The sequence below is a fragment of the Rhinatrema bivittatum genome, chromosome 8 (assembly GCF_901001135.1).
Source record: "Rhinatrema bivittatum chromosome 8, aRhiBiv1.1, whole genome shotgun sequence".
In the NCBI taxonomy this organism is placed as follows: Eukaryota; Metazoa; Chordata; class Amphibia; order Gymnophiona; family Rhinatrematidae; genus Rhinatrema; species Rhinatrema bivittatum.
This window is the reverse complement of record NC_042622.1, coordinates 122457029-122483918: the sequence shown is the minus strand read 5'-3', so window position 1 is coordinate 122483918 and position 26890 is coordinate 122457029. Positions and strand designations below refer to the sequence as shown.

Sequence of the window (26890 nt, the reverse complement as noted above, 5' to 3'; positions counted from 1 at the left end):
TCGGGGGCGGGGTCGAATGACGCAGCGTTTTGGGGGCAGGACACGGCGTTTTGGGGGTGGGCCCGGGAGGCGAGGTTTTGGGCCGTGGTGTTCCGGGGGCATGGCCGTGCCCTCCGGAACCGCCCCCGGGTCGGGTCTCGGCGTGCCAGCAGCCCGCTGGCGTGCGTGGATTTATCCATGGATTGCGTAAATCCATGGATAAAGGTAGGGGGGGGTTTAGATAGGGCCGGGGGGTGGGTTAGGTAGGGGAAGGGAGGGGATGGTGAGGGGAGGGCGAAAGAGAGTTCCCTCCGAGGCCGCTCCGATTTCGGAGCGGCCTCGGAGGGAACGGAGGCAGGCTGCGCGGCTCAGCGCACGCCGGCTGGCCAAAATCGACAGCCTTGCGCGCACCGATCCAGGATTTTAGAGGATACGCGCGGCTATGCGCGTATCTTGTAAAATCCAGCGTACTTTTGTTTGCGCCTGCTGCGCAAACAAAAGTACGCAATCGCGCTTTTTTAAAAAATCTACCCCTTAGAGAATAGCCACTGCCATTAGCAATGGTTACATGGAATAGACTTAGTTTTTGGGTACTTGCCAGGTTCTTATGGCCTGGATTGGCCACTGATGGAAACAGGATGCTGGGCTTGATGGACCCTTGGTCTGACTCAGCATAGCATTTTCTTAGGTTCTTAAATTAATTAATTTAAAAAAATCAGATGTATTGAGAAAACAAACTAGAACTGTTGATGACTGGGTCACATTTACAACCTCAAGTAAGTTTAGATACAGTTAAACTTCTAGTGAGCAGTCATAACCTTCTTTTAGCAACAGAGGAGCTTTGTAATACATCTTATCATTGCTTTTACAAATAAGAAAGCAGTTTTGCAAGAGGTGAGCTTGTCAGTGCCTTTGTGTGATTCATGATCTTCAGCTGCATGTGACCTCTACAGTGCACCAGGTCATGACCTTAATTAATTCATTCATTAATTGCAAAGGTTAATTGCTTGATCTCCTACTGGAGTACTCAGAACCACTAACGGCACAATGTCATAATCTTGACTAAGCTAAAATCATAGTAAAAAGGACCTGGAGAAAGAAGTGAACTCTGTTTTACAGGGTGAAAAAGCAAAGGAAAGGAGGCTACCATGTTAGCTCTACCAACACCTCCCCCAGAAAAAAAAAAGCAAACAAAAATTGCTGATAAAGAGGTGGAAATAGTTAGGAAAAGATGATTTATTTTAGGCATCTTAAGATGAAAATTTGTGGGTTTATTAAGATCATTGTGTGAAGAAAGGACTTTAATAATCCTGAAAGTTTACTTTGTAAAATATGTGTTAGTTTAAGCATTCCACCTCTAGACTACACAACTATTTTTGTTGGTTTTCATCTCATTGCAGGAGCAGGATTTTTAGCAGTGAAGAAACTGAAGCCCAGAGGACCTTGTGCACACACATTAAACACTGTGCAGACCTGATAGGTTGCTGTGCTCATCACCCAGGCGCCTTTGCCTCAGACAGAACTTCCAAAGCTCCTACTGTTTGTCTCATTCTATTAATATCATGAAGGAGGGATTAGCAGAAGATGGCACTGTCAGTGTACCCAGCTGTCTGACTGCAACTGTGGCAGAAATGCCCATGTCCAGATTTGCGAATGATTTCATTTGATAGTCAATTAAGGGCCTTCTAGGCCGTTTCCATGACAACTCTATGCTAGCTCCTAGCAATGATCCAAGTGGGCATTCGGTATGTATTATCATGTCTTCACATCAGAATATTAATCAGACCCTGACCTTCTGGACTGGATAAGAAGAGAAGGCAGAAAGTGAATTATCATTTCAAACCACCTATCCTCTGCTGTCTTTTTTTTTTTTTGTTACTATGCTCACAGCATCTTCCAAGGCACAGAGAGATAGGCCAGCTCTTCAGACTGCAGTACTTGAATTGACGAAGGTCCCATTTATCATGTAGGAATTCCTTAGTCTATAGTCTTTTGCAAAGGACGAGCTGTATCAGTTCTCTGCAGAAACATGGTGTACTAGGGAGAGAAGAGTGGCTGGATGTGCTTCACTTCAGCCCCTCTAGAGCGATATGTTGCATAGACAAAAGAATGGCACAGAGGGTGTGACTCTCGCCTGCATTTTATCTTCAGGGATACTAGAATTAGGGGGAGCTGTGTTCTCTCATTAGAGCTGCTGTGGATTAGGAGATAGCAGGGCAGAGGTACTTGGATCTCTATGTGCCCTCCACTCTTTCCAGCAATATACTATTCCAGGGAAAACAGGAGAAAGATTAGCCACGTGTGTGTGTGTACATCTATCTTTAGCAGTGTCACTGCTGAGATCTACTTCCTAGGCATCAAATCCATGGCTGCTGGTGGGCACATGAGGTCTTCTTCCTGCACCACTTCTTCAATCTCCCGGACTCATGGCAGCTGAGAGGAGACAGTGAAGGGGGACATCAGAGATAGCTGGTGCCATTTGTAAGCAACACAACTGGTGGGCTCGGGGGGGGGGGGGGTAAGATTGGAGGGGAGGCCTGGGAACAATTTTTTTTTTTCGCTGACAGGGTCCAGCATTTCTTTTATTATATTTTTCCTTTTGTTTTTCCTTCATTTTAAAATTTAGTTTTGATTTTTTTTGGTTTCTGTTTTAAATAAATGAAAAAAGAAACAACAAACAAATGAAAAAAGAAAATGAAACGTAAAAATCAAAACAAAAATATCTGTGTACAATCTTACTAGATGAGTTTGGCGTTTTTTTTAATGTTTTTTTATTTTTAGTTTGCTGTGTCTCTATAGACCAATATGGCATCACTCTCATCAGTAACCATTATAAGTATTCCAGGACTGCTTACTGTCTGAAAACCAGAAAGCACATTAATGGGTCAATATGCTAAAGTGGGAAAACTTTGGCCGTTTACATGTGCAAATGCGACGTTTATCGCGTGTACTGATGCTAACGGCAGGCAAATGATGCAGACGGTAAAATGCACACATTCTTTACCTACAGACATTATCACAAATACTTAGTTATACTTCCCAGATGCGTAAAGTTTTTGCATTAATGTGTTTGTGAAGCATTTAGTGCATGTACTTTTTCATTCTGCTATAGGTAAATGATCTGTTTTGCATAGTTGTACATTATTGCCTCATTAGCATAGGTTTTGTACTAAATTTCTGACATGCTAATTTTCACGCATTAAATCCACTGTTAATGCACGTAAAATAGGCTGCGCGTGTTAACAGAGTTTTTCCTGCCACTGCTTACCATATCAGTCCCAAGGATGCCCAGAATCTGTTAAAGTATTAGCCTTCACCACTTCCATTGGTAGGTCATTTCAGGCTCTGTCATCTTCATCTTTGATTCTTAGAAGAGTAACACTAAATTGAACACCCAGGACCCCTTTCCATGTCTTATTTCCAAATTTTCTAATAATCCACAAAGCTACTAAATCCAATATCCAAATCAGTCAGCCTCTCCATGCTTGCTGAACTTTAGGTTTTGAACATGGGCAGAACATACAGGTTGCTCCAATGTCTTCTTGGAAGCTGCTACTCCATATTGGTTATTAAAATGCTTTCTTGGAAGCCTGATGTAGTCGTATCACTGCCATTTTGGGCCATATCCACCGCTTCATGCAGGTTACCCATTGGCTAACCTCATGGCCTGTGGTGCCACTAGGTCATGCTTTCGCTGTCCCATCACTTTTTGCAAGTAAGGATTCTCTGTGTTCATCCCAGAATTTTTTAAAGTCTATTACTGTTTTAGCTTCCACCACTTGCTCTGGAAGAGTATTCCAGGCATCCACCACCCTTTTAGAGGGAAAAATATTTCCTAATGTGGTTTCTGAATCTACCTCCTTGGAGCTTCATTTCATGACCCCTATTTCTACAACTTCCTTTCTACTGAAAAAGGTGTACTTTTTATGCATTATTAAAGGTATCGGAATATCTCTGTCATATCCTCCCTGTCTCTCCTCTCCTCTCCATCTCACTAATCCCAAGCAAAAAAGTTTCAGAAGATTTCATACATATACTCTCCTGCATTGCATTCTATCCATTAAACACTTAAGTCAATAGCATAATAGAGTCTGTTCCTTTCTGGAGGGCGGGGGAAGAGAGTGAAGGCTCCTGCTTTACAAGACAGCCTTGCCCTGAAGGCTTAAACGTGCTCTTGAGTATTCTGTAAAGCACAATTTAATCCTGTTTCGGTAACAGATGATAAAGGAATGCAAATCATTGTCTTATACTATGTTACAGTTATCCTAGTGGTACAGTTGGTGCAACACTGTGAACCAGAAATCGAATAAACATGACTAGACCGATTGCACATACGATATGCTTTTCTTATGGAAATAAACCCAGGAATCATTTTAGGTGGATCTGGAAAGCTCCCGGTCTACAATATTCTGCCTTTGTTTTGCTGGCCCAGCAAAAGAAGTCACAATCTACAAAGGCCCCAGTTCTCTCCAAGATATGACTACTTGAACTCTGCACTCTGTGAAATGAAGTCCAGTGATAACGCTAATTAAATGAAACCTGACTGCCAGAGGGCATTTCCCTGGGCCAATGGTGTTCAAATAGCGTCTTTGCCCAGGGGAAGGGGAGGCCTTGCAATACCACTAATGAATATGCATGAGATGTATTTGCATGTAGTGGAGCCTGTGCGTGCAAATACAGCTCATGCACATTCATGAGGAATATCTTGAAAAAGCAATTGGCTGGGGCAGGGGGGACTTGAGGACCAGTCTGAGCACCACTTCCTCAAACCACAGTGACACCCTGCCCTCCGTTCCATTCACTGCTGGCATTATGTGCAAGCTCTGTCTCCCATGGCTGCTCATTTCATAATGAGCCGGCAGACTGATACATCCAAAATTAGAATTACAGTTTTCATATTTTCAGCTTCACGGAATGAAATAAATACAGCTGGGTGGGTGGGGAAAAGAGAACAATATGTGCTTACCAAAATTAATGTTTCTTTTTTACATAGTATATTTGTGGCTGCATTGATATTTGATTCTTTTTTCTTACTTTGCGCCTGCTCATTTTCATGGTTTTTTTTTTACATGAAAATTGTGTAGTCCTGGAGCATGGAACAGACATCTCTAGTCCTAGAATAATATAACCAGCAACTAAGACAGCCATGCATACCTTGGCACTACTCAGCTCTGTCACCGACGAATATGAACTTAAATGCATGCTTTATTTATATTGTGAAAACTAGATCAGTTTCTGGCACAGAGAAGAAGGAATTATATTGCCCTAGAAATTCAAGCTTCACTTGTCTTCTGTTTTATTTTAACTTCAGTATGGCTGCAAAATCCTGATCTTAGCTCATAAGCAGAACTCAACGCTTCACCTCAATATACAGAGGTAAATTTTGAGATCTGCACGTGGGCGCATGTGTGCGTGTGTTTGTTGGTGTGTGAACAAGGACACGGTAATTTTATAACGTATAGGCGTATATGCGCTTATATACACACGTGTTATAAAATTGGCTTTACATGCGTATATGTGCACACAATTTTATCCTGATGCGCGCATATGCACGTAAATGCTGCCTCACGCATGTAAGTGAGGGGAATTTTAATAGCTACGTGCACTGATACGTTAGCCCTTTTTCCCAGTTTGCTCCCAGTTCACCCCAGTAAAGGAGAGGACTTCCTAATCCACCTAGCTAACTTGCCTCTCTTTTACCCTATTATTCCTGGCCCTTAAAACTCCACTGACTAGCATATTTTGTTTTGTTACATGACTTACATGCTGTCCATAGCAGGAGTAAAGTTACTCAGTAGAGGACCCGGGGGCACGCTTGTGCGCATATCTATTTACACGCTGGATTCATGATACAGACCCTGTCCACTCATGACCTGCCCAGACCACACCCGCGCCCCTCTTTTTGGCAAAAAACTTTTATACATCTATGCAGCACATTTGGGTCCGAGTCACATACATATCTCCAGGTTTTGGCATGTGCAAGGCTTTTAAAGTCGACCAGATATTGTTGAGAGACATTTATTGGAGTGAATTCTAAGATCCAATTAAAAAAGATTAAAAAAAAACAAAATCAGAGAAAAAAATCAAAGCCCCTGATAGTTATATTGTCCCACTCTGCTTCTTTGCAGTACATTTGGGGAGTATTTTCAATAGTCTGTGCTGTGTACAAAGTATGAGGATGATTGAATCCCGCGTTCACTGCACCAGTTCTCAAAGGGAAACTGCCTGTGTTTTTTCCCTTTGAAAATGAGCAGGTGCAAAGTACGTGCACAGAGAGGGTAATTTTATAACGTCCCCTGCAGGACTGAACTTCAGCCCTAATTTTTAAAGCAGACCACTCGTATAAGTCCGCTTTGGAAATTAGCAGGACGGAGTGCACTTTAGTGCGGCAGAAGCCCGCCCATTTACGCCTGCTAGAGCGTGATCATTTGCGCACATACTTCCGAACCTCAAAAGTAAGCACATGCATGGTTTCCCTGTCCCAATTTCATCCCCAGGAACACCTCTTTGCTGTGCGCATAAAACTACGTGTTACCCCTTCCGCGTGTACTTTTATGTGAATGGCCTCCAGGGTAATTTTCAAAAAGCCCTGTTACACGCACAAAACTGTGCTTTGTGCACGAAAGGGCTTTTGAAAATTATTACCATTAAAAGCATCTGCGTACTTGGCACCTGCTGCTTGTGTGGGTGGTCGAGCGAAGGCAAAGTGGTGCATGCACTTTGAGGAATCCCGTGTAGGTGCACTATTTTCCTCTACTGGCCTAAACACGCCCACAGAAATGCCTCCCTTTTAAAGTGGTTAAAAGGATGTGTGCTACACCCACACTTCTAGCTGCATTTGAAGAGGGTAAATTGCCTGAATAAACACCTTGGTAAACTGCCCTTCCCAATCAGATCTTGGACTGGGATTCAATAAACCTTGCCTGGGTGATTAGGTATGGGCTTGGACTGCAATCTACTGAACAGGGATTTTATAACCCATCTCTAATTTTACCTGGAGATTTTCTAGGATTTATTATTTTAGCTCTTGCCCAGGGCAGGGAGAAACCATCTTTATGGTGTAACCAGTTAGGTGTTAGAGATTTTATGCTGAAATGGGAAAACAAAGCACAGTGTTTCTTTTAGGACAAAAAGTGCTATAAAAATTCTTCACAGAAGAAATATTGCTCTTTGTTGATTGTTCATCGATTAAAGGAGCCAAAAAAAAAGTACTCTATAACAGAGGAAAGATCTGAAAGGGGAGATATGATAAAAACATTCAAATATCTTGCAAGCTTCGCTAAGGTACCAGAGAGTAGCAGTTTACAAAGAGTGAAGAGTTCAAGAGCAAAGGGGATTCATCACATAAAGCTGAAAGGGAGTAGGATAAAATATTTTCTTTGAGATGGTGGTGGACACCTGGAACAGACTTCTAGCAGAAGCTGCAGGAAGCATAACAGTGGCAAACCAGGCACGCACAGGATGGACAGAAAGGGACGTAAGTGGCAGAGGGAGAAAGTAAAACCTATGAAGCACAGCAGCGGACTGAAATGGGCAGACTTGGTACACAAGTGGTCCTTATCTGCTGACAGCTTCTAGGCTTCTGTGACCACGCCCACTGGAAACCTTCAGGGGTTGACACATTTTGTTCATTGCTTAGGCAGAAGCTTTCGCATGAGTGGTTTGCGGCAGTAAATGGAGACACCCCCTCCCCCCCCCCCCAAGCAAGGGAAAAGCAAATGAATAAGGTGTGAGCATTTTTATGGTTGATTAAAGAAATAACAAACATGCCCGACAATTTTATACAGTTGCTAGAATGGTTTTAGTGTTCAAGAGAATCTCTCTTATCTCTGTTTGTATAATTATAATTACATTTTACAAATTTCAATGTACAGCCAAAAGAACTTGTCTTTTGTTTGTCAAATGTCTCTGCTAACACAACTTAGCTGTCATCTGGTCTGACTGTTTGAGGATTTCGGTGTTGTATAGATCCAAGGCATGGTTCACCCGGATAATCTCGCTGTTGGTCAGCTTCAGCCGATGCTTCAGCATACAAGAGAAGAGGTCCAGCTGGGGTTTCCCTGGTGCTACAGGGGGAGCTAGCCTGTTGATTCGGTCCCTAATATCCAATAATAAAAGCATAACAGAGGAGGAAGAGTAGAACTGTCCACCTTGTGTGTACGATTGATTCACCTGTTGCACAGCACTGCGCAGAAGGTCAGCATTGAAGCGCAAGCTGTACCCATAAACCTGGATGTCTGAGATCTTGATGTAGAACTGGCGCTTGCTAGGGTCGGAGAGGTCAATGGGCCCTTGAGCTGTCTCATTGCGCAGGAGGGTGGGGAGCCGGGTGCGGCTGCGCAGGTAGATGTGGACTGTCTCAAAAAATGTTTTCCAGCGGTTGCCCAGCAGCAGAGTCCAGTTATAGCACTGGCTGTTCTGAAGCCGCACCTTCTCCCAGCGGGGGTAGCTGTACTCGCCGAAGGGCATGTTCCAGCCCTCAGAGTGGCTGCCGCTGAAAGGGTTAACGTAGACGAAGAACATAGGGTCCAGGCTGCTGTTCCTGACCTGGCAGATGCGCATGGAGATGCCAATGGCCATGTGGATGAAGTCCATGCGGTTCTTGTTGCTCTTCAGGGTGAGCGACATACGCTTGCGCCAGCGCGGGTCGAAGAAAGTGTCCAGGCGGATCTCGTTGCTGATGAATGTGGTGTGCACGTAGAGGCGTGAGTCCATCTTCTGCAGCAGGTACCGCAGTTCCAAGTCCTGGAAGTCCAGGTCCGTCTCAAAGCTGATGAATTGCTCGCTGCGCTCCGAGTCCACATTCTGCGGCTCGCACCGTCCCCTGTACAGCTTGTAGCCCTTGTTGCAGGAGCCGCAGAGGGAGATGTTGGCCAGACTACACATGGCACAGCTGTTATTGCCCCCGATGATGCATGGGATGGGCCTCTGGCAAAGACTGGTGCTACTATGGCAGATGCAGCTCCGCTGACTCTCTAAGAAGGTGCCCCAGAACCCGTTCTCGTTACAGTACAGTAATGACTGTACCCGGGTGAGCCACTGCTGGATAGTCCTGAGGAAAGAAAGAGAAAGAGAAAGAGTTTCAGTCTAAACTGGACCCACACAAGAGAGACAGAAACTAAAGAGGAGACGAAGAGGAGAGGAAGGAAAAACATCTGAAGGAAAAATAGGATAGGAGAAGATGGATGATGATCTGGGAAAGGTGTAGAGAAGAGAGGCCAAGCAATTATGATGAATTTTGCTAATCCCTGGAGCTGAAAAATAATAAATTGATGCTGTATGCATTGTGATAATTAAGGTATCAGTTCTCTGCTGCCATACATTAAAGGGATCCCAGGAAAAGATGGAGAACCAGCTCCTCCCTCTCCAGCTATAGGAACAGAACTAAAAAGTGAACATTCCTTAGCTGTGCTCTTGAAAAATTCCTTCCTTCAAATTACATTGGAATCTATGGAGGTCTCTTTGTAGCACAGTCTCCAACTTTGTTTTATCCTCCTTCTCCCTGTATGCTACACTCCCTCTAATTAATGCTACAGCAAAACAGCTCTGAGCAATAAGTCCATCATTACGTTATCACCAATGCAACAGAATCAGCTAATGAAAAATTAGAATTCAACCCCTGCAGAACAGGAGGAATAATTACAGCCCAGAAGCTCTAAGAGCTGGTTAGCAGAATCCATGGCACCTGCATGATCTGACCTAGGAATAATCATAAGCCTGCAAGCTGTAACAAAGGGGGAGGGGATAAGGGCTAGGGAAAGGGGGAGGAATAAACAGAAAGATATGGTGGAAAGAATGAGGGAAGGGACCCTGCAAGAAGAGGCAAAAGAAGGGTAAAAAGAGAACTTAGAGAAAGAATGAAACCAGAATTAACTTGTCAACTGCATTAAAAAAGAGATTAATGATACACTGAGGCAACAAAGAAAAGTGAAAGCCAAGAGCAGGGAAGAGGGTGAAGGAGGGACAATGGGAGAGCACAAGTCACCAGATAATGATACAGGTTTGGAAATGGAAAGGGGTCATTATTCCATTCCTCATGTCACATGAGCCTTCAAAGTCATGCACTGATAAACAGAGCTAAATCCCAGCAGCGGAGGAGAAAAACCCCCCAAAGCGAGTCCAAAGAGCTTACCAACGAGGCAAAGGAAACAGAGGTCACCTCAAAGGAAAAAAGGATAGCTCTTTCTCCCCGCGGGCAAAGGAAGAGAAACCAAGCTCTTTTCCAAGGGCAGCAGAAGCAGAGCTGTGCCCTGAGGACCAAGGAGCTTTCCTTCCAGAGGGCAGCAGCGAGAGCGTCTACGCCCAAGGGCTAAGCAGAGAGCAGTTCTTTGCGCCCAGCTTTATCTGCAGGTGTGAGGAGTGTTATTTTTACGTCGTATTTGCTGTTTATATTTTATTGTACGCCGCTGCGGACAACCTTTTGAGGGATGGGGAGGCAGGATATAAATGAATGATGAATGGAAGGACAGGAGACAGCTCTACCCTGAGGGTAGGTGAAACAGAACGTTCCTTTGGGGTTGAAGACACCAGAGCTTGGGTCAAACATCCAGAATCGCCAGCCACGCAGAAGGCAAATGGATACATTTTCAAAAAAAATGCTCAGAGGTTGATGTTCATACGATTTTGTAACTTTTACGTTATCTAGACAAACCCCAAGATTTAAATATTCTCCCCCTCCCCCTCCCCAATCTCTGACAAACTTTAGTCCAGGTAAGTTCTTACCTGGTCAAAATGTGGCCGGGTAAAAAGAACGGTGAAGGGGATATAACTTTATCGGCTGAGTGCTGATATTCAGCATCACCTGGCTAAATTCAGCTGAATAGATCTGGATAGCTCTCTCCAGGTATATTCAGCCAAATGCTTATGCACCTATGATCCACTGAATATCTGGGTAAAAGTGCCCACCAGTCCACTGAATATCCACCTCTCAATGCTTAAATTTTGGAGGCTTTTCAGCTGAACATAGAAGACACATTTTTTTTTAATGAAAATGCAGTTAAATGTAGGCCCCTAAAACGTGGACCCTGTAATTCATTTGCACAGATTAAAGAGCCTAGTAGGGATGAGAAGGCCACGGAGTTTCTGTTCATTTCGATAGGGATTTTTGTTTGATTTTCAGAGACACTATTGATTCGGTTCAAACTGAAAAATCAGCTTTTATGTTCAGAAACACACATCCATTTGAGAATCAATTCTAACTGCTTAAAAAGTGGCCCCAAAGTGAGATACAGCCTAGTAACATTGCAGTTTATCCAGTCCAGGATAGTGATGTAATGTGATCTTGCAAGCTGATCATTAGGAGAGTAATTTTCACAGAACAGAAAGTCTGCGAGTACTGTTTATCTCTAGACCAGACAGGGAGTATTGCTTTTGGATGGCATACTCTTTTTAAAATGACAGGAATGAAAACAAACAAAATGGAGAAATTAATTACCTGATAATTTTGTTTTCCTAGTGTAGACAGATGGACTCAGGGCCAATGGGTATAGTATGCTCCTGATAGCAATTGGAGATGGATCAGATTTCAATCTGATGCCAACCCTAGTACATATACCCCTGCAGGACGCCATACTCTTCAGTATTCTCTTCGAAAAGCAATTGTGGATATATGTGTGACTGAACAACTTGATTAACTTGGTTAACTTTGATTAACTTGCATAACTTGTTTTAACTTGATTAACTCGAACTGGTTGATGTGGTTATAGCTAGAGACCGTCATTGCACTCAACCGAGAAACGCTGATACCCGGTAGGTATGGGTGTCCTAATTCGAGGGAAGCTTGGCTTACTCGTGTTTGTCTTGCTCTTGGGGATTGTCCCCCGAGGTTTCCGTGAATGTCAGTAGCCGTGGACGGGATACTGAGTCCATCTGTCTACACTAAGGAAAACAAAATTATCAGGTAAGTAATTTCTCCATTTTCTAGCATGTAGCAGATGGACTCAAGACCAATGGGATATAAAAAAGCTACTCCCGAACCGGGTGGGAGTACTCATGGCCCACTTAGTACTGCCCTTGCGAATGCTGTGTCCTCCCGAGCCTGAACATCCAGGCGGTAGAACCTAGAGAAGGTGTGAATGGAGGACCATGTCGCCGCCCGACAGATCTCGGTCGGTGACATCCACGTGGTTTCCACCCAGGACACTGCCTGGGCTCTAGTGGAATGGGCCTTGACTTGTAGAGGTGGCGGCTTGCCTGCCTCTACGTAGGCTGCCTTGATTACTTCTTTGATCCAGCGGGCTATGGTTGCCCACGAGGCCGCTTCCCCTTGTTTCTTCCCGCTGTGAAGGACGAAGAGGTGGTCCATCTTTCGTATGGATTCCGTCCTTTCCAGGTATCGGACTAGGAGTCTGCCGACGTTAAGGTGGCGAAGGCGGCGAGATTCTTCCGAGTCCTTATGCTCATCTGGCGATGACAGCGAGATGGTTTGGTTTAGATAGAAGTGAGAAACCACTTTTGGGAGAAAGGAGGGGACCGTGCATAGCTCTATGGATCCCGGTATGAACGTGAGGAACGGTTCTCGACAGGACAGTGCTTGAAGCTCGGAGATGCAACGGGCCAAACAGACTGCCACTAGAAATGCAGTCTTCAATGTTAGTAGTCGGAGGGACAGACCACGGATGGGTCTGAAGGAGGTTCCTGCTAGGAAGTCTAGGACTAGATTGAGATTCCATAAAGGTACCGGCTACTTTAGGGGTGGTCGGATCTGTTTGACCCCTTTCAGGAAGCGGGAGATGTCCGGATGAGAGGCTAGGCTGCCGCCCCCCACCTTGGCTCTGCAGCAGGCCAACGCGGCTACCTGCATCTTGATGGAGTAGAGAGACAACCCCTTCTGTAAGCCATTCTGCAGGAATTCCAGAATTGTGGGAATTTTGACTGACCGCAGGAGGATATCACAGTCTTTACACCAGGCTTCGAATATCCTGCATATTCGTATGTAGGTTAGAGATGTGGAAACTTGAGTGCTTGCAGCAGAGTGTCAATCACTGCCCCCGTGTATCCGCTCTTCTTCAGGCGTGTCCTCTCAATGGCCAGGCCATAAGAGAGAATCGAGTTGGGTCTTCGTGGAGGATCGTGCCTTGCTAGAGCAGATCCCTGTGAGGAGATAGAGGGAGAGGGCTCCCTGTCAGTAGTCTTTGCATGTCTGCATACCACGGTCTTCTTGGCCAGTCCAGGGCCACTAGAAATACTAGTCCCCTGTGGTGTTCTATCTTGTGGATGATCCCGCCCAGTAGCGGCCATGGTGGGAAGGCGTATAGCAGGATTTCCTGTGGCCAGGTCTGGACAAGAGCATCGATCCCTTAGGATTGTGGTTCCCGTCTGTGGCTGAACAAGTTGGGAACTTGGGCGTTTGACCGGGTTGCCAGGAGATCCATGGCTGGTGTTCCCCAGTGGTTTGCTATCAACTGGAAGGCTGAGTTCGACAGCTTCCATTCCCCTTGGTCTAGACTTTCTCTGCTGAGGTAATCCGCAGTGACGTTGTCTTTTCCGGCGATGTGGGCAGCTGAGATCTTTTGTAGGTATGATTCCGCCCATGCCATTAGGGGGGCTATTTCCAGGGACACCTGTTGGCTTCTGGTTCCTCCCTGGTGGTTGATGTAGGCCACTGTCATGGCGTAGCCCGACATGACTGACCGATTTGCCCCGGAGTCTGTGACTGAAGCGTAGGCAGGCTAGTCTGACTGCCCGTGCTTCCAGTCGGTTGATGTTCCATCCCGACTCTTCCTTGACCCATTGCCCCTGGGCGGTCAGTTCCTGGCAGAGGACTCCCCACCATTGTAGGCTCACATCTGTGGTGAGAAGCATCCAGGTCCGCGGGGATAGCCTTACTCCCTTGCTCAGATGGTCTTCTTGTAGCCACCATTGTAGCTGGGTTCAAACTTCCTCCGGAAGCTGGAGGCGAACGGAGTAGTTCTGGGATATAGGATTCCATCATGACATTAGGGAACACTGTAGGGGCCGCATGTGAGCTCTTGCCCATGGAATCACTTCCAGTGTGGATGACATGAGGCCAAGGACTTGGAGGTAGTCCCACACCTTGGGGCGAAGACTGTTTAACAGGTTTCACAATTAGTTCATCAGTTTTGTTCTCCTTGCAGGAATTAGTATGACCTTGTCTTGTCTGGTGTCGAACTGGACTCCCAGGTATTCCAGAGATTGGAAGGGCTGCAGACAGCAACTGATGACTTTCCTCTGGGGATTTTGCCCTGATCAGCCAATCATCCAGATATAGGTATATGAGGATTCCTTCTCTCGTCAGCATCGCTGCCACTACCACCATGATTTTGGTGAATGTTCAGGGTGATGTGGATAGCCCGAAGAGTAGTGCCTGGAATTGGTAGTGGTGGTCTAGGATCGCGAAGCATAGAAAACGCTGATGCTCGGGGTGGACCGGGATGTGCAGGTAGGCTTCTGACAGATCCAAGGATCTGAGGAATTCTCCCAGCTGTATCGCTCTTATGACCGAGCGTAGGGTTTCCATGCGGAAGCGAGGGACCTTCAGGTGACAGTTGACGGACTTGAGGTCCAGGATGGGTTGGAATGTACCCCTCTTTCTTGGGAACGATAAAACAGATGGAATAGTGCCCAGTATTTGTGTTGTTGCGTGGGCACCGGCGTTATGGCCTTTAAGGCAAGCAATTTGGTCAGTGTGGTTTCCACTGCCATCCTCTTGGAGAGGTCGTGGCAGGGAGATTTCACAAATTTGTCTGGAGGAATGTTGTGGAAGTCCAGATAATATCCCTCTCAAATGATGGTTAGGACCCACTTGTCCAAAGTTATCTCGACCCATCTTTGGTAGAATAGGGTAAGCCTGCTCCCTATGGCTTCTTCCTGTGTGTTGCATCTGTCGGTCTCAGAAGGCTTCGACCCTTGTGCCTCACCTTTTTCTCTGCTCTCCCGGCTATCCTTGGGAAGATGGCTACCGCCGCGTCTGCAAGCCGCTCTCTCCGGCATCCCCGGAACGGCTATGGCGTTGCCTCCCGCCACGTTCCTAACAAAGGCCTCCTAGGATGTGCGCGCGCTCGCTACCCACGTCTTTATTCCAGCTATGGCGCGAACCTCGTGGGTATCCCCCTCGAGTGACGTCACTACATCCAGGTATTTAGCCTTCACTTGTTTGCTAGCTCATTGAGTTAGCAAGGATTGGATTTGTCCGGTCTACGCTATTCTGCCGCTTCCTGCTGCCGCTGGAAGCTCTACCTTACTCTTCGGGGTATTCTCTAACCTGGATACCCGCTCCTCGGGGGCCCTCTGCTTTCCTTTCAGGTGCCTTACTGGGATCAGGTACTCGCTCCTCGAGGGCCTGCTCTCCCTGCATCGGTGTATGTTACCACCTACTTCAACCTGATGGAATCTCCAACCTACAGCTACCATCTAATGAGTAATCTCATTCTCAGTCTATCTCACCCACAGCTTTGCCATGCTGGGAAACCTACACTGGAATCTCCCTATAACAACTTGGTGAAACGGGTTCCCACTGCCGAGGGTCCCTGGACTGCTACCTCTGGATCACCTCACTACTGCCACCTCTGGTGGTATACTACAAGCTATATAATAAAAGATCTAACTGTGTGTTTGTGCGTCCCGAGTCTAGCCCAGTACTCTGGCTCCCTACGGGGCTCCTCCCCATGGGCGTGGTCATCTGCCACAGTACCCAGGAATCCACCCAAACACCGCTAAACCATAACACTGTGGATGGACTGGCTGATTTTCATTGCGGGGTGCGGCTGGGGCCTGGGCCAGAGCCAGCTCCCCTTTTGTTGTGCTTGTTCTGAAAGGAAAGGCCCCTGCCTGCGGGGCGAGATGTTTGATATGTACTCTTGTACAGTTTGAAGCGCTGTGATCCCTTGCCCTTAGAAGTTCGGGAAGAGGGGCGCTGGCTTCTCTTGTTCTTGTCCTCCGGTAGCTGCGGTAATGGGGATTTGCCTCATTTGTTGGCTAAATTCTCCAGTTCGCTTCCGAACATGAGGGTTCCCTTAAAAGGCATTCTCATGAGTCTCGTCTTGGACATCGCGTCGGCCGACCAGCTTCAGAGCCAGAGTTGTCTTCTGGCTGCCACAACGGATGAAACGCCTCTGGCTGCGGTGCGTACCAGGTCAGAGATCGCATCGGTGAGGAATGATACTGCTGGTTCTAGTGCTTCGATGGGCATGGTGGCATTCCTGGTCTTAGATAAGCAGGCGTGTGTCGCCACGGCACAGGAGACCGCGATCTGTAGTGACATAGCTGAAACGTCGAATGACTGTTTGAGGATGGATTCCAGACATCTGTCCTGGGCATCCTTGAGTGCCGCTCCTCCCTCGTCTAGGATGGTAGTGCGCTTAGCGACCGCACAGACCATGGCATCCACTTTGGAGAATGCCAGGAGATCTTTGGCGGCGGGGTCCAGGGGGTACATGGCTGCCAGGGTCCGCCCTCCCTTTGAACGTGAGACTCCCATTCCAGTTCAATCAGCTATTGGACAGCTTGCAGCAAAGGAAAATGGCGGGAGGCCTGACGGAGTCCTTCGAGAAGGGGGTTTGTCTTCGGTTCCCCTGGGGCACTTGTGCCTGGGATAGCGAGCGCTTTCAAACTGTGCACCACAAGGTCTGAAAGCTCGTCTTTGGTGAAGAACCGCCTCATGGTTCCTGGAGGGATTTCTCCTTCCTCCAGGGAGTCTTGAACCTCGTCTGAGGTGTCCTTGTCCCCTAGGTGGGAGGGGCACTTCTCTGAGTTTAGAAGGCCCTGGGATGTTAGGGTCCTCTGGGGGAGGCTGGGTTGTGTCATTGGGGGCGCCGTGTGCATGTGGACAAAGGTATGTAGGCCTTTGAAGAATTCTATCCAGGAGAAAGATGCTGGGTCTAAATTGAGAGGCACTGTGTCCCCGGAGAGCCCCGTTTGAGGGAGGATCCCACTGGGGTTAGCCAGATCCGGTGTACTGTCGATGGATCTGGATCCCAGTGCTGGCTGGAGAGGACCTTGGCCTGGTTCACCCCGAGATTCCTCGCACTGGAGACACAGGGCTGTGGCCTCTTCATGTTGCACAGCTCTAATGTGGCATGCTGGGCAGAGGCCCTGAGCCTTCAGCTTCTTGTCCGGTGGTGCCATGGTATGCGTGCACAGAAAAATTCTGGTTTGTGCGTTCAAGTGTACGCCGGGAGGCTGAGTTATACGCTCCGGGCATGCCGAAGTTGTGCATGTAGGTCGGATGCGCGCTCAAAAAGATGCATGCGCCGCTGTGCGCATGGGGTTTACTTATGCTCCCGGCACCGTTGAGTATGTGGCTGTGCGCCTGGCACCCTTGTGCACATCGCTGTAGCACGGCACTTATGCGCGCCAGTGTGCGCACAAGTGATTTTGTGCGCACAGATCGAATCAGCGGACAGGACAGTGATCAAGCGAAAATGGCGACGGCGACCACGCGAGCAATATGGCGACCACATCGGAGGGTCTCCACGTGGGAGGATCCTCGTATCGGACCGGGGTCTAGCCCGGATAGGGCTGATCAACCCCGTGGCACTGATGCCGGCTGGAGATCTGTGCAGCTCTTCGAGCCTCGGAGACTAGAGACTTTTAGGAAGTTTTCTACCTTACCTTGTCTCGGCATTTCCTGGTCTCGTTCTGGGCGGTCTCCGGCTGCGGGGAGAGAGGGAAAGTACCTTCACCGCCGTGCTCGAAGTTGCACCCGCTGCCTCTCAGCCGCGCCCAATGTTGGGGGCTAAGTCCACGCCAGGAACCGGCTGCCAGACCGAGGCTTACCTCTGAGGGATCGCAGAAATCACCTCAGGAATTCTCAACTGGGGGAGGGACCCATAGGTATCACTGCAGGAGAGCGGGGCTCGTCTGTAGAGGTAAGATTTCTTCTTGATTTGGATTTCTTTGGTTAGAATACTCTAACGCTGTGCAAGTGTGTATAGAATCCCGAACTGCTATGAAGACGGAAAATATTGGACAGCATGGCGTCCTGCAGGGACACAATGCTGCTATCAGGAGCACACTATACCCATTGGTCCTGAGTCCATCTGCCACATGCTAGGAAATGAATTTTGTTTTTCTTTTATTTTAAAAATGAATTGAAATGAAATCAGAAATTTCATTATAAATTCCTGTTTCTTTTCAAATGATTGCACATCCCTACTAATAAGTACTTAACTATTTATGGAATTTATTTTAGGGTAACTAAATCGATTCCTGTGCATGTCTGAGCCATGCCTAATTTTTCAGTTCCTACTATAATTTATTTGCATATTTGTAAAACTGGTTTCTTATAAAAATTCCACACTGAAAGTACCAAAACATATTAGAGATGAGAGCTGAAAACCCAAGACTGAGAAAGTATGTCCCAGTGTTTTTGCTGCTATCTAGTTTCATTAATTTCTATTTGATTTGCCTAAGAAGAGAAACGTGAACAAGTGTACAGCAAGGGGAGGGCTAATGTATTCTCAATAGTGTCTCTGTTCTTCTTTCCCCAACATCACTCTATCAAACCTGCTCTGGAGCAAGCATTCTGTCCTCCTTATCCAGTCATGGATGGATCTTAAACCAGGCCAGGAAAGACTGCAGTGACCTGTCCTAGCTGGGAGCAGGCAGGGAAAGAGCTAAGTCTCCATAGTCCTTCAAGTTCTGCTCTGGTCAACCAGCAACCAAACCTAATCTATAAGAACTAATCCCCACTGGGGATGCAGGGAGATCAGCCACCCCAACATTTACTCTGTGTTCATCTATTGTTCCAGACAGTGAGTGATGGATCCAGGGACACTGTTGCCTGATAACTAGTATCCCCAGGTCACATGACACCTCTTGAGATGAGTTCTGTGGGCCAGAAGGCAACGGTATTCACTGTACTCTGCAAAGACAAGGCTGACAGATAGAGACATAGCTGCTGATGGCTGCATAAACAAATTAAATAAATAATTGAAGAGCAAAATCACTGCAGGACTGGCGGCAACTTTTTTTTTCCCTTCCCATTTTTCAAGGTAAAGGCAGCAGCTGACAAAATACAGAGCAGTAAAAGTACTGTAGTAGTGGAAAGATCAAAACATAGCTCTCTAGTGGGATCCTGATCTAACACCATTTCTGTCTCTTTTCCCCCGTTTCTACTGAAGGTCTATCGCTCTTGCTAATTGTATCTATTCCCTCTTTTCTTCTCAATCAAATTCCCTCCCCTTTCTCTTTCTGTCTCGCTCTTAGGACATATATTATTGAAAATGTTAGATACCGCAGTGCCTGCTGTCCCTGCCAGCTGGCACAAAAGAAAGCTGAAAGAGAACAGGAAAGAAAAATCACAAGAGAAAAGCAGCTTATATGTACGAGAGCAGGTGAAGGACTAGACAGACAGATCCTTCGGCATCAGGCATACTCACATTTCTTGTTCTCCTTTCTTCCTATCTGTTTCTGTCCACATTTTTTCTTTTTCTCTGTCTCTTCCCTGTTACTCTCCTTCTCTCATTCTTTTCCTTACAATGTTCAATTTGTATCTCAATTTGTATTTCTCCCTTTTTCATTCTCTGAAGACAACCAGCATTTGGTAAACCTGTTTTTTCCCTTCACTGGAAATTAAATATATAGGGGTAGATCTTAAAAAAATACGCGATCGCGTACTTTTGTTCACGCACCAGGCGCGAACAAAAGTACGCTGGATTTTATAAGATACGCGCGTAGCCGCGCGTATCTTATAAAATCCGGGGTCAGCGCGCGCAAGGGGGTGCACATTTGTGCAACCTATACGAGCCGAACCCAGCGTGCGCTGCCTGTTCCCTCCGAGGCCGCTCCGATTTCGGAGCAGCCTCGGAGGGAACTTTCCTTCGCCCTCCCCCCACCTTCCCCTCCCTTCCCCTCCCTAACCCACCCCCCGGCCCTATCTAACCCCCCCCTACCTTTGTCGGCAAAGTTACGCCTGCTGAAAGCAGGCGTAACTTTGCGCGCGCCGGCCGGCAGCCCCGCTCCGGGTTCCAGTCCCGGGGGCTGATCCGGAGGCCTCGACCATGCCCCCGGGCCGGCACCACGCCCCCGAGCCCGCCCCCGAAACGCCACGGCACGCCCCCAAAATGCTGCGTTGTTTCGGGAACACCCCCTCCCCGCCCCTTTTCCAAAGTCCCGGGACTTATGCGCGTCCCGGGTCTTTATGCGCGCCGGTGGCCTATGCAAAATAGGTGCGCCGGCGCGCGAGGGCCCTGCGCGCGTAAATCCATCCGGATTTACGCGCACAGGCCTTTTAAAGTCCGCCCCATAGAGTTTTTCTTCTGTCTTTTAGGAAGGGAATGGTGAATAAAACAGAAAATGTCATAAAACCTCTGTATCGCTCCATGGTGAGACCGCACCTTGAGTATTGTGTACAATTCTGGTTGCCGCATCTCAAAAAGGATATAGCTGCAATGGAGAAGGTACAGAGAAGGGTGACCAAAATGATAAGGCGATGGAACAGCTCCCTATGAGGAAAGACTAAAGAGGTTAGGGCTGTTCAGCTTGGAGAAGAGATGGCTGAGGGGGGATATGATAGAGGTCTTTAAGGTCATGAGAGGTCTAGAATGGATAAATATGAATCGGTTATTTATTCTTTTGGATAATAGAAGGACTAGGGGGCACTCCATGAAGTTAGCATGTGGCACATTTAAAACAAATCGGAGAAAGTTCTTTTTCACTCAATGCACAATTAATCTCTGGAATTTGTTGCCAGAGGATGTGGTTAGTGCAGTTAGTGTAGATGGGTTTAAAAAAGGTTTGGCTAAGTTCATGGAGAAGTCCATTAACTGCTATTAATCAAGTAGTCTTAGAGAATAGCCACTGCTATTACTGGCATCAGTAGCATGGGATCTACTTAGTGTTTGGGTACTTGCCAGGTTCTTATGACCTGGATTGGCCACTGTTGGAAGCAGGATGCTGGGCTTGATGGACACTTGGTCTGACCTAGTATGGCAATTTCTTATGTTATTATGTTTTTTTGTTCTCTTACATTTTTTTTGTCTCCCAGTTTTCTTGTATTTTACACTACTCCATTTTTACTTATTTATTTGATTTGATTTATATTCCTCTTTCCACTCACTTTTCCTCCGAAGGGCTTCTATGTGGCAAACTTGTTTTTTTTCTATTCATAAGTGGACAATCACCTTATTTTGTCTCCTCTGGGTTGCCATTCAATAGAGAGCTGGTAACTTTCAAACATCTCACATAACGTGTGCACAAATATTCTCATAAATTCCACCAATTTTCCAGCAGACGTATGCGCATAGGTCCATCTTGAATCCCACCAAATTTACCTTGCACACGTTATACCTGCTATCTGGTGCACATGAAATATTCCTGAGAAGTGCACTCCCTCCCCAACTCCTTGCCCAGAATCAATTCTGCTCAGTCCAGGTAAACTTGCATGCAAACATGGTATCGTGCATAAATTTACCTGCATATTAGATAAGCAATTTTATAAAAGACAAGTTCTGTGTGTAAAACACTGTTTTAGGGTAGAATTTCCTTTGAAAATTACCTCCACAAGCAGCCTCTCAATCAGATATTAGTAAAGAATAAGAAGAAAATTGCCTGAAATAAAGAACTGTATCTAATTAGAAAGAATGCCCTAAGATGGGCTGCTGCTTTTCTGTCTTTTTGGCAAGATACTCTGCTTGCTAAAACTGCAGAAAGAGAAACAAAAATTAGAAAATGGGAAAATGCCTAGTGAATTTGATTCAAACAAATCAAATAAATCTGTTTCACCTTTTTTTCCCCCTCTGATGTCGACTACTGAAGGAAAATTGACGGGCAGGGTGCCACATGGATCAGCGCTGGTCCAGTCCTCTCCAATGTCTTTATAAATGATACTGGGAAGAGTTAGAAGGGAAAGCTTGCCTGTTTGTGGAGAATTTGCAATAGTGACCATGATGGCAGAGGTAAACATGATGAAAGACGACTTTAGAACTTGAGAAATGGTCAAACGTTTACTAATCATGCTGTAAAGCAAAAGAAAAATGCAAAATCATTCCTTTACGATGCAGAACTCCAAAAGCCAAATACGTTTTTGGTGGTAAGGCACTAGCAGTCATCAAACAGCAAAAAGACCTGAGAGTCATCATTTTTGATGACTTCAAGTAGCCAGGCAGCGTGACAAAACAGTTGGGAAAGTTAATGTTATACTTCAGTACCTAAAGAGATATATCACTCATAGAAAGAAGAGGAAGAAATATTATCTATCTACAGGTTTCTGGTGAGACCCCCACCTTAAGAAGCATGTTTAGTTTTGGGGACCACACCTACAAAAGGGGATTGATAAAGCGAAGGCAATTCAACGAGAGCCATTGAAATTGTGCCTGGTCAGCGCTAGAAAGATGTGCTCTCTAAAACTAAAAATAAAAAAAGGTATGGGGAGATATAATACAAACATTCAAATACTGTATATCTCAGGTTTCAATGAGATACCAGAAGGTAACATTTTCCATAGAATGAAAAACTCAAGGATAAAAGGTCATCACTGTGTTTCATGACGCTGAAGATAGGAAGGATCAAAAAGAAATGTAAGAAAATACTTTTTCACTGAGAGGGTGCTGGAGCAGACTTCCAGCAGAGATTAAACGAGACAAAATAGTGATAGAAATCAATTATGCACGGGATAGACACAAAGCAAGTGAAGTGGCAGAGGGAAAAGAAGACCACAGATCAAGTCTGGCTCGTGATAGCAGAGTAGGCAGGTACAAATGGGCAGACTGGGTAGATCATCTTTTTCTGACAACATCTTATGTTTCTAGGAGAAAAGAATGGCTGCAGATAAATCTTAGTGAAGGCCATCTAATAGCCTATTTGTCCATTAATGGGCAACTAACAGGCTTATCAAGTAGATTCACATCATCTGGACAGGCTGAGCCAGCCCTGGTTTTACCCCTTTCCATCTCTGAACTTGCAGTTCCAATTATTCTAAGGAAACCAGAATCACAAGCCCCATGATGCAACAGAGTAAATCCAGCACGATTAACCCTAGGAGGTAAATGTATTCTGATGCATGGTCATACATAGTTCTACATCAGACATCAGTTCAACTTACAGGTTTAAACACTGACTGCTTAAGCCACTGTTATAAAGGCTTAAACAAACATTTCTAAATAAATTAGCTGGATAAGTGGCTATACCACTGAACATCCCTGATGAAATCACTAGTTAGCCGGATAAGTCTTATCTGGCTTAACTTCTGACCTGCTGTTGAGCAGATCAAATTTATCATAACAGGATACATTTGAATTAAGTAGGTATTCAAACTCTGGCTGGCTAAGTAACATATGGGCCGATATAGTAAAGTGCACTCTGGCGGAGCGCACTGTTAGCCCATGTTTGGCCGCGCGTTTTCGACACGCTATTTTTACCCCTTATATAGTAAGGGGTAATAGCAAAATGCTGCACATTTTGCTTTCTGTATCGCGCAGTAATGACTAATAGGCCCATCAACATGCATCTGCATGTTGCAGGCGCTACTAGTTTCGGGGGGGTTGGCCGCGCGTTTTCGACACGCTATTACCCCTTACTATATAAGGGGTAAAAATAGCGTGTCGAAAACGGGCGGCCAACCCCCCTGAAACTAGTAGCGCCTGCAACATGCAAATGCATGTTGATGAGCCTATTAGTCATTACCGCGCGATACAGAAAGCAAAATGTGCAGCAAAGCCGCACACTTTACTTTCAGAAATTAACGCCTTCCCAAAGGCAGGCGTTAATTTCGTCCGGCACCAGTAAAGTGTACAGAAAAGCAGAAAAAACTGCTTTTCTGTACACCCTCCAACTTAATATCATAGCGATATTAAGTCGGAGGCCCAAAAATAAAAAAAAATTAAAAATTTTAAATCTGCCCGTGGCCTGCGGGTTGGAAGACAAACGCTCAATTTAGCCGTATTCCGAATCTGTGGTTGTCAGCGGGTTCGAGAACCAACGCCGGTAAAATTGAACGTTGGCTGTCAAACCCGCTGACAGCCGCAGCTTCTGTCAAAAAGGAGGTGCTAGGGACGCGCTAGTCCCTAGCGCCTCCTTTTACTGCAGGCCCTCATTTGCATGCGGGCCGATACTGAATCCCGCGCCCAGGACACTGGCCTGTGCGCGTGTCGGGAGAGCGGGCGCTTGCTGGCTCTCCCACGCTTCTTTCTGTATCGGCCCGTTAGCCAGATAACACCAATCCTGCTAAGTTACAAGGGTATTCAGTGCTAAAACTATGCTGCTGAATATCTGTGGTCAAGGTGCTATTTAGCCAGATAAGTTAAATCCAGATGTGTTAGATACACAAAGATGAGATTTCTACAATGAACTCTCTACCTGGGTGCTATCAAGCTAGGGCGAGAGTAAACTGTAGAAATCTCATCTTTGTGTACCTTTCCTTGCTCCAAACAACATCCAGCCTTCACTGATGTGTACTGTGCTGTTCATACGTCTGACTGTGCATGTAAAACTGCCCCCCAAACCCTAGACCACCACCAAAACCTCACCTCGAGTTACTACATGACCCTCCTATAGTAGTATAAATAGATGACTAATATGCATGCCACCCCAGAGGCTCTCTCTCTCTCCTCTCCTCTCTCTGCCCAAAATGGGATTCACAATAAATATCATAAATCCCATTTCAGGCATATCACACAGCTTAACACCGGGAATAAAGGTATAGTTATTTCTGGCATTATAACACGCATTACACTATCACACGCAACATTAAACATCCCTGATTTTCATAAACCCCGCCCAAACTACTCCCCTTTGACTAAATTTTCGGAATGTGCATACACATCATGCGATACAAAAAATAACACATGTATTATGGCGTTATCGCAGGTATTAGGACCCTAATGCCCGTGAGAATGCCCTAACACATTTTGATGAATGACTCTGTATATTAGCTGGATAAGTAGCTCCTCCCTGGAATACCCATATCCCAGCCACCACTTATCCAGCTAACTACTTAGCCAGATAAGTAATCTAGATAAGTGGCAGTTCCTGAACAGGACTGGAAATTCAGCCACCACCACTTAGCTGGATAAGTCCCTAGCTCCCTCAGCCCCCTCTCCACTTCCATCTCCAACACCCCTCATTGAGTCACCAGCAGTCTCACTCCTCTCCCCAACATACAAAAGACAGTTGGAACCCATATGGTATTAGGTCTTTTGTAACTTGCATTGGGTGTGGCTTGGCCCTCAGAAATCCATGAATAAACAAATTACAATATAGTAAACCCCTACACCAAAAGAACACTAACTACTGGCACTCAGACAATAACTCTACTAATAAAAAGGCAACATTGCAAATATTATATTAGACCCTTAAACACCAATGCACCATCTAATAGGTAAACAGAACAAGCCAGGCTGCCCCAAAATACCTGCAAAATAAAAGATACCTGTACCTAAAAATATTGTACAAAAGCTTTTAAAACTACATAGGTCCCTTCTTCAGATATCAGATCAGAGACATTCACATCTAAAGATTGGTTCCTTATTGTCACTATAGCTCATGTACAGCATTTTGGATAATACTAACAAAGATCCAATAAAAGCTATCACAATATGTCAAGAATACAGTTATCCCAAGAGACAAACCTGCCATATCAAAACATCACTAACTCCCAGGACTCAAACATCAATCACCCTACCCAGGAAAGAGCAGCACTGCAAATATTAGATCAATAAAATATTTAAAAATAGCAAGCATATCAAATAACATCTAAAAATGACAACTAATAGGGATTAAAAAGACATCTTCTGCTCTCCATATCTGAGAACATTTGATTTCCAGTCTCCCTGAAATTGTCCTGGATTAGTTGGCAAGGGAAAGGGTGCACAAACTTTATCCTCTTTCTCTTCCTCATACACTCTTTCTCTTCCTCATACACTTTAATACATGCTCATTCTCTTTCACACACACCCAGACACATAGGCACTTTCTCATACTCAGTGGCTCTCTCTGCTTCACACATCAACACACAAACACACATAGAAACATAGACATAGAAATGACGGCAGAAGAAGACCAATCGGCCCATCCAGTCTGCCTAGCAAGCTTCACACCTCTTTTTTCTCATACTTATCTGTTTCTCTTGGCTCTTAGTAACCTTTGGTTCTATTTCCCTTTCACCCCCACCATTAATGTAGAGAGCAGTGATGGAGCTGCATCCAAGTGAAATATCAAGCTTGCTTAGTTAGGGGTAGTAACCGCCGCAATAAGCAAGCTACACCCATACTCACTTGTTTACCCAGACTATGTTATTCAGCCCTTATTGGTTGTTTTTCTTCTCCCCTGCCGTTGAAGCAGAGAGCTATGCTGGATATGCGTGAAGTATGTTTTTCTTCTCCCCTGCTGTTGAAGCAGAGAGCTATGCTGTATATGCATTGAAAGTGAAGTATGCATTGAAAGCCACATTAACTATCAACAAATATTGAATAAGCCTAATAATTGGTAATACCTATAGCCTTTGAACTCTCCGTTAATTTTACATACTCTTACCCTCCCCTGGGTTTTGTTGTTTTTTTTTTAATTTGGAGATGGCAGCCCTCCATCCTTCCGCTCCGTGAAGGTGGAACACCAACCACTGGCCACTGGCATCCCGCTCCGTGAATGCCTCTGTGGCTCAGTGCAAAGGCTCAGTGGTTGTCTCTACCTCTTACACACCCACACACTCTCATACTCAGAGGTTCTTTCACCCACACAAACACAGGTACTCTTTCAATTGCAGTGCCTCTCTCTCTCACATACACACAACCACTCTCTCACACTCAGTAGCTCACTTGACCTCACAGGCTCTCACACACATAGGCACTTTTTCACACAAAAAGATACTCTTTTACACTAAGTGGCACTCTCTCACATACATGCACACTCATATTCAGTGGCTCTCTCTCCTTCACACACACAAGCACTCTCTCACACTCAGTGGCTCTCTTTCCCTCACACAAGCACATAGGTACTCTTTCACATGCAATGGCTC

General features: G+C 45.8%; 1 protein-coding gene across 1 annotated transcript in view; it reads right to left on the bottom strand.

The window, feature by feature from the left end:
* Positions 1–7708: 7708 nt before the first annotated feature.
* The window catches only part of BRINP1 (BMP/retinoic acid inducible neural specific 1), a 251185-nt gene continuing 232003 nt past the window's right edge, over positions 7709–26890 (bottom strand). The window contains exon 8 of the mRNA XM_029613795.1: positions 7709–9031. Within this exon, the coding sequence (XP_029469655.1) occupies positions 7891–9031 (1141 nt within the window). The 3' untranslated portion in view covers positions 7709–7890. The remainder of the gene's footprint in view (positions 9032–26890) is intronic.